This window comes from Lytechinus pictus, chromosome 9 (genome assembly GCF_037042905.1).
Source record: "Lytechinus pictus isolate F3 Inbred chromosome 9, Lp3.0, whole genome shotgun sequence".
Lineage (NCBI taxonomy): Eukaryota > Metazoa > Echinodermata > Echinoidea > Temnopleuroida > Toxopneustidae > Lytechinus > Lytechinus pictus.
In genome coordinates this window covers 7215642-7224333 of record NC_087253.1, presented here as the reverse complement: position 1 = coordinate 7224333, position 8692 = coordinate 7215642, and the positions used below count along the sequence as shown (strand labels likewise).

Here is an 8692-nt window from a genome sequence, read left to right as displayed (position 1 = left end):
GGATATAAAATAAGCCTTCAGTGCTAATCAGGAAATTTTTGTTTTAATATTATGCAAATGATTTGTATTATAATATACATATCCCATAACTTTAAATATTGTTGTTTTTTGTATAAAACAACAATTCAGTTGCTATATTTGTTCCGCGCTAACTCAAGCTGCACGATCTTTTCAGGTCGCTCTCAGAATAAGTCTTTAAAGTAAGGTTTTTCACATGTTTGGTCGTATTGACCTCCCTCTGTTGGTTGAAAGTGAAGTTATGTGACAGTCTGAACAACTTGGATCGTTTTTAATTGTGCATAAGTGTGACAATTTGATTAGATTTACTGAGAAGTTTTCCCACGGATCTTGAGTAGTTATTCAACGAGCATGTGATCTTGTTTATCCCCATATCTTCCCCGATGGTGTCGTCTTATGTCAAGGACTGAAAATGCTGCTGGGACAATATATCTTGCGATATATCCTAAGAGTTGTTCCCATTGTGATATAGTGCACCTGATGTCGGTCCGACTCCCCACTCCATTGTACTGGACTTCGAGATCGATATCATGAACGGACCAATTCATCACTACACAAATGGGCAGCTTTACCAAATTAAATGTTCTATCAAAGGCACTGATTTGAATCGAATTGACCATTCAACATGGAATTTGCTGAAGGTATTAAACATTCTAAAGCGTAGAGGATGTAGAGGGGGAAGAAATCTACGTTTGAGGACCGGGAGCAGGAACGTTGAGATACGCGTTTCCAAACGAACATCTAAGAATAATGTCACAAACCGAACATCCGAATCGAAAGAAAGGCAACTCACGAGCATTCCTACAAGTGACACACTTCGTAGAAACCAAGAATCGTCTACCAAGTTCGCGTTATGGAACTCACGCTCTATCAAGTCCCGTGGTACATGTAACGCCCTCTGTGATTTTATCATCACCAACATAATAGACATTATGGTTCTGACAGAGACATGGTTGACTGGCAATGAGAGGGATAGTCATTCTCTTGCTATTCTCAAGGAGACATTGCCCCATCTTGATTTTCATCATATTCCTCGTTACAGTGGGAGAGGTGGTGGAGTTGGTGTTCTCCTACACAAAGGATATCATGTAACTAGGAATCTCCTTGAGTACTTTAAGTCCTTTGAATACCTTGATTTGAATGTTTCATCGTCAAAATTTTGTTCTTTTCGGCTTATTGCGCTGTACCGACCACCTGCTTCTAAAAAGAACAAGACTCCTCTGGGCACATTCTTCAAGGAGTTCTCGTCTTTACTTGAGATACTTCTCTCATCACCTCAGAGACACTAGCGTACCTACGGGGGGGGGGGGGCAGGGGGCACTCTGCCCCCCCCTGACGAGCCACATCCCATACAAAAGTCATATACCTGCCCCCCCCCCCCCCCCCTGACGAGCTTGAAGACCTTTTTTTTTTTTTTTTTTGCTTGTCAAATTTTTTTCTGGTACGAAATCCTTCATTTGTGATTGAAGAGACACATCACAGCAAGGAATCTGAAAGACATCGAAATGGACAAGTTCTGTCTTGACATCACTTCCTCCAATTTGTACAGTGATGGTACACCGGTTTCTAACCCGGAACAGCTGATGGAACTATACGATAAAGAGCTTCGGAGAATCCTTGATGACCATGCACCAACAAAGGAAAAGGATGTTAATATATTGAGACCCCATGCACCTTGGTATACAAAGAGCCTCCGCCGGGCGAAGCAGGAACGACGAAGGAAGGAGCGTCGTGCTGAGAAAACGAAACTGACTGTTGACAAGGAGAGAGCTACCTGGATAGTTGTAAGTCATACAACGAGCAACTTCTGCAAGCAAAGTCCAGTTATTTCCTTCAAAAGGTGCGTGCTTCTGACAGTCGTGCTCTTTTTCGTCTGACTAACAGCCTTTCTATACCAACACAGCTGATGGTTCTTCCTGAACATGACTCTGACCTACAACTCGCACCTACAACGTCATTTGGTGACCTCTTTGAAACGAAAATCAAGAAGTTGCGTGATGAGTTGAACTGTTGTCCCAACCAAGACATGTCTGTACAAGTTCCTGACACGTGTGATGCCTCTTTAGCAGAATTCGATGATGTCACAGAAGATGAAGTGCTGAAGACAATCAAAGCAGCCTCCAATTCTACCTGCAATCTGGACCCAATTCCAACATCTTTGATAAAGAAATGCACGCCAACATTGCTTCCTGTCCTCACTGATGTCGTCAACAGTAGTCTTCAAGCAGGCGTGGTATCAGAAACAATGAAGCAGGCATTTATGTCACCAAGGATCAAGAAGGACAACCTTCCTCGAAATGAACTCAAGAGCTACCGACCCATATCGAACTAGAGTTTTGCGGCAAAACTGGTTGAGAGAACAGTTGCTGGTCAGGTCAATGATGATTTGGCAACTAATAATCTTTTGCCAGATGTCCAGTTGGCATATAGGGCCCATCATTCGGTTGAAACTGCTCTAATAAGAGTCCAAAATGACATTCTTCTGGCGCTTGATGGTCACAAGGAAGTTGTGCTTGTCCTCTTAGACTACAGTGTGGCATTCGACACGATCGACCATCGAGTCCTCTTAAGAAGATTGGCTGAACGCTATGGTTTTTGTGACACGATCCTAAGTTGGTTCCAGTCATACTTGCAAGACAGGTCCAATGTAGTGTCAATAAACGGCTCTTCCTCAGGAGTTTATAGTGATACGTGTGGAGTAGCCCAGGGATCTGTGATTGGCCCACTTACGTTCACGCTCTATGCTCCGATATATGATATTGTAAAAGCACATGGATTGGACGCGATGATGTACGCCGATGACACCAAGATATATTTGACTTTTCAACCAATTGACAGGGCTCAGTCGCTATCCAGTATCAGTGAATGTCTTGCAGATATCAAAGCTTGGTCTAAAAAAAACATGCTCGCGATGAATGAATCTAAAACAGACATAGTTCACTTCTCATCACGTTTTCGGCCCTCACCTGAATCAGTGTCTGTTGCTATTGGAAACCAGGTAGTTGAATCATCCTCCCACGCAAGAAACCTTGGATGCATAATGGATCGCCATCTTATGATGAAAGAACATGTTGCAGCAGTCTGTCGCTCTGCCATGATTGCCATTCGAACAATAGGACAGATCAGACAATACCTTACGACCCAAGCGACGCAGGCCTTGGTCCATGCCTTCATTACCAGCAGGCTTGACAACAATAACAGTCTCCTTTTTGGACTTCCGCAAAATCTCATCTCTCAGCTACAAAGAATACAGAACACTGCTGCTAGAATTGTCAATAAAGTCCCTCGAAAACAGGATATATCCAAATCACTCAAGCAACTGCACTGGCTACCAGTAGAGAAGCGTATCATCTTCAAAATCCTCGTCATAACATTCAAGAGCATCCAAGGAAAGTCCCCCTCATACATCGCGAGTATGATCAACACCTACCAACCCTCCCGATCACTTCGGTCATCCAACAAGAACCTTTTAGTTGTTCCCAGTGCAACCTCCCACACCCATTCAGTTGTGGCTCCTACACTCTGGAACTCACTTCCTCTTAGCTTAAGATCCCATTCTTCTCCAAGTTCCTTTCCGGGAAGAGAACGGACAGGATGTAAGCATCCATCGGCGGATCCAGGGGGCGAGGGACCCCCCCCCCCCCCCATTGGCGGAGCGAAAAAAAGAAAAAAAAATGAAAAGTGAGAGATAAAAAAAAAAAGAGAGGAGAAACAATTAGAAACATAAGAGGAGGAAGACGATTGAATAAAAAAAGATGAGGGGAAGACTTGGAAAACAATTTTAGAAATCTTTCATGTCATTATATGAAATTTTCGCTCGCGCTTCTCGCTCGCATTGCCTATTAGGTGATTCACATATCTTGCTCAATATGGAGCTTAAAATGTCCAATTTTGAAGTCAATATACAAAACATATTCATGATATTACAGCGCTCGGAAATCGAACTTTCATTTATTTGTTTTTTTTTAATTGATTTTTAAAAAGTGCTTTGTAAAAAAAAATATGTGTTATGGTCTATATATTAAAATTTTCTGCTCGCGCTGCGCGCGCTCGCATAATTTGATTTGACAGGTATTTATTGTTTTCCTGTAAAGTATTCAAAATAGGCTTTTCAGGTCAAGGCCCCGTAACATAGAGGTTAGCGATTAATCGCTAATTTGAAAGAGCAATTTCTGATTGGTTCCTAGCCAGTCCACTGAGCAAAATGCGTATGCAACAATATGGTCTTGATAGGTCAGTTTAATTAGCGATTTATAATCGCTAATCTTTGAGTTACGGGGCCCAGATTGTCAAAACGTATCAGCTAGCGCTGCACGCTCGCATATTGATTGGTGAGTTATGTATATCTCAATATCAATTCTATTACAAACTACTTAAAATCCCCATTTCAAGATATTTTATCAAAAAATTCGGCTTGCGATAGCGCGCTCGCATTGATTATTGAACACAAGTCATCATATTATTCATTAAAAAAGTGCTTTAAAATAATGTCAAGTTTTCGAGCCATAATATTAACAGATTTCGCGCTTTTATTCGGCTTATTAGATTAATAAAAAAGATATTAATTTCATAATCAAACTGTTCCTTTTTTTGCGCTTAGGAAGAGAAATAGGAAGATAGTCATCATTTTTCATATGATGATATAATGTTCTTAGAATGACCCGGCCCTATATTATGTCAAAACTTAAAGTAATAATATTGAAACATATCAGCCCTTTTTTAACTGTGATCCGTATCCACCTCATGATTTTCCTGCTTGAAATACAAAGCTTAAATTTACCCATTTTTCAGATCGGAATATTAAATATTTTAAGGTCACTTTATTGATTTTCATGACAAAAAAGGGTATTTAGAATGCACAGATTCTAGATCGCGCATGTTTATTCAGATACAGAGCTTGTTCTCTATTTAAATCATTATCCAATATATCAACAACAAAATATCAATGTAGAAAGATTTCCAAATATTCATTATTTTCATGATGTACAAAAACACGAATAGAGTGTCTCATTTTTAGGTGTAAATCTCGATTTTTTCCGCTCGCGCTTCGCGCTCGCATCAATTGTTAAGTTATATTACCCAGCTAGCAATTTCAGGTGGCCCACCAGCGGTCTAAAGGTGGCAGTTTCTGCGGCCCACCTGAGAGAGCTTCTGGTGGGCCACCACCGGGCTCGTAAATTTTTATGCTGGTGGGCCACCTGGCATTTTACAAGCGGTAGGCCTATAGAGGTGGGGCACCTGCGACTGCCTAGTTATCGTTATCACGATTACAAAAATAGCTTAGAATTTATTTTCTTTAGGTAGAAATGTCAAAATTTTCAGCTCGCGCTTGCATTATTTGATTGTTGAAATATTTAAGGTCTTCATGGCTATAACTGCAAGCAGCCGTTAACAGATCCCTTTTTGATCAGATCGATCAAAACATATATTCACAATTTCTGCTGGCGCTTCGCGCGAGCAGTAGTATTTAGTTGGATACACATCTGGTTTAGGATCACAAACATTGCCCAGAATATTTCAATTTTAGGACAGAATACTTCAAATAAAAAAAAATAGCTCGCGCTTCGCGCTCTCTCCATTTAAATAAGGCTTATGAGATTATTATATATGTATGTTGATTTATAAAAATAAAGATTAGAAGTGACTTTTAGGACTACCCCTTCAAAAAAACAAACAAAAATCAACTTCGAGCGGGCGATCGGGAAAATGTGGCAGAAAAAAAAATTCCGCCGCCCCCCCCCCCCCCTTATTAGCGAAGGCTGGATCTGCCCCTGGGTATAAGGGCATTGTTCACTGCAAAGTCCCGGGACTGAAGTAGGCCTATTAATTCTGTAACTCCTACTCTTCTGCAATCAGCCAAAGGAAATGTTCCTAAGTCTATGACGATCGACTGAGTACCGGGCATTCTGCAACAAATCGGATAATATTCTCCACGTAACTGAAGTCTTAAATAAGTCGCAGGTGTCCGAAACAGTGTAAGGTGTAGGTCTATAATTGGTTGACCTAAGTATATATGAAAAGTTTAATGATTGGTTGATGATATAATATTGCATGGGCTTGTCAGAGATTAAATAGGAGAGGTTCTTACAGAGATAAGACCGATTTCACAATACCGATTTTAGATAATTTTAGCGAGTTGTTATCTTGCTGAGCTACAAGAATAATTTACAAGAAAAAGGATACCATTTTTCAGAATACCACCCTGGAAACCATGAAAGTTGGTTTTTGCAATTTGCATAATACGTTACAGAGTCTGAAGTAGTGAGACTAGATTCACTGTGTCTTGTGGCTGGTACCTATTTGACAGTCAGTCCTTAGAGTCTTTAGTCTTTATTATCGGTCGAATTGTCAAATACGTGTTTGCAGACTAAGGGGGTGTTGCAAGAAAATATTTGCGATCAATCGCAAATATTCTGTTGCAATTTTACAGTTGATTGATCACTTTTAACTTTAGCAAATCAGATTACACTCCTTGTTTCATGAGCAGATTAGCAATCAATTGCAACTTTGCAATTAATAGCACGGCATGTGCTTGATTTCGGGAATGAAAATAGACTTTCTTGCAATGCTCCATAAGTGTCGATGACGAGGGGGGGGGGGTGGGGGGATGATAATATCCACCAGTATTTCAAGTGGGACCTGTGTTCATAATAAATATAATAATAATAATAATAGGCATTATATAGCGCCATCTATCAGGAAATATTCTATTCCGAGGCCCCGCGACTTTAGTTCGATCCCCACTTTCAAACATCATAATAATTATATATGATGAATCATATGACATATTCAAGTATGAAAAAAAAGGTTTGAGGAAATTTGATTAAGGGTCAGAAAGTTATTAGAATTTCAATTTGTTTATTAGTGACATCTCAAACGAGCAGTTCAATTCAGCAGATATTGCTCAATTGGATGAGCCTGCACGCTCTGAATGTTTTTTTAACAAAAATAGACTTATACCTTGGTCACATTTGTTCTACGGCGGCCGTACGGCGAGTCGAAAACAGCCGTTTTAACATTTGTTTGTACCAGCTACATACTGGTGGTTTTAGTAAAAATGAATAAAACGGCTGTTTTCGACTCGCCGTATGGCGCCGTAGAGCAAATGTGACCGTGGTATTACTTACTGCCGTTATGCCACCTTGCATGTACGGCAGCAAAAAAAAGCTCTCCACTCGTCTATCCTGTGCCAGTTTCTGCAGAGACCCCCAGGTCTGTCGGAGGTTAGACATTTCACTCTCCACGGTCCGTCGCCAGGTGTTCTTTGGCCTACCTCGTTTTCTCTTTCCTTCCTTCTTGGGTCCACTTTAGAGCGCTGTCCTTATGTGTCCGCTTCTTTTCTTAGTACATGTCCGATCCCACTCCATCTCGATCCTCATAAGTATGTCTTCCATACTTTCTTGTTGGCATCTTTCGTATAGTTATTCTTTTTGTCATTGTATTAGGCCAGAAAATACGAAGTATACGTCTTAAAATTTGTGTATATGAAATCCTGACAGTCTCTGTAGGTCTCGTCTTGTCATCCTACCGCATTCTGAGCGACAGTGTTGAAGACTTCAACTTGAAATGTTGAAATATGGCGCAATAAGAAAAGTTTGTCTTGAACCGCCAACTTGTGCACCAAAGCTAACAAAATCAAAATGGCGCTTTTAATTTTTCACACCTTTTCTATTTTCTGAACAACCAATCAAGCACTTAGTTACATTTTTTAATTACTGAAGAATGGCAGCTTTTGTTTATGATCAATAAACTTTTCCTGACCAATATTTTTTAAAGGCGTGGCTTGAACGGGCCTTTTTTTCATGAACCCCCCCCCCCCCCGCGCACACACACACTTCTTCCTAACATGTCCCTCCTGCTTCTTCTTGTGGTCTAAAGCTTAAAGTGATCATTTCACTTTGTTCTGATTTAAAAAATTCTCCTTTTTGTTCCTGAAAATGGGCTAAACATTAGGCTTATATAGTGTAAAAATACCATCCCAAAAGTTTCAAAGTGTTATATTTACAGGATCAATTTAAAAACTTTGGAGATGTAAACCAGAGTTTGAAAATAATTGGGAGTTGGTTTCAATGACTATGTGTATACAGGGAATCTGTGCACCACAACACATTATTTCTAGATGAACACAGCATGACCTACATACCGTGTGTACAAGGTATATATACACTGAATGTACAGTGCAGCTAATAGCGTGTGTATAGGAGATACACACAACAGAAGGCAGTCAAAATAGCCAACGGACTTTTTGAATTGGAGAAAACTGGTCATAAGCTGAACCCGTCTACTAGACGGTTATCAAAATCAGGCTAATAAATTGCTACTTGTATCTAAATTAGAGTTTTTCATCCTATATTGTGGTCTGTTTCAGGGTTTTTGAGGACAAATACAGGCACTCATACGCACGTTTCAACTCAGTTTGAGAATTTTTTAAATCAGCTGCTCACAAAGTTAAACGATCCCTTTAAGACTAAACTTTTTTAATATAACTTAACCATTCTTCTATTTTATAGACCATGGATAGGTCCTGTTTATTATTGGAGCATGGAGCTATTCTACTTTGGATCTTATATCCCTTGATTAAGATTTCTGTCGGACGCGTACCCGCCGATAATTTTATTCCCTTTCTGTTTCGCCATGATTATGAAATCTTTTGTTCTTTTTCACGGACGAGATA

The 8692-nt window shown here is 40.0% G+C and overlaps 1 protein-coding gene across 1 annotated transcript; it reads left to right on the top strand.

Annotated features, from left to right (window-relative positions):
* Positions 1-2929: 2929 nt before the first annotated feature.
* LOC135155562 (uncharacterized) lies at positions 2930-7591 on the top strand. The gene is made up of 2 exons (XM_064105042.1): positions 2930-3614; positions 7518-7591. The coding sequence occupies exons 1-2, from the start codon at positions 2930-2932 to the stop codon at positions 7589-7591; spliced, it is 759 nt and encodes a 252-aa protein (XP_063961112.1).
* Positions 7592-8692: the final 1101 nt, after the last annotated feature.

Coding starts and splice junctions, on each gene's coding strand:
- LOC135155562 (XM_064105042.1), top strand. CDS start 2,930: ATGAATGAATCTAAAACAGACATAGTTCACTTCTCATCACGTTTTCGG. Junction 3,615..7,517: donor GGGAAGAGAACGGACAGGAT/GTAAGCATCCAT, acceptor AAATCCTGACAG/TCTCTGTAGGTCTCGTCTTG.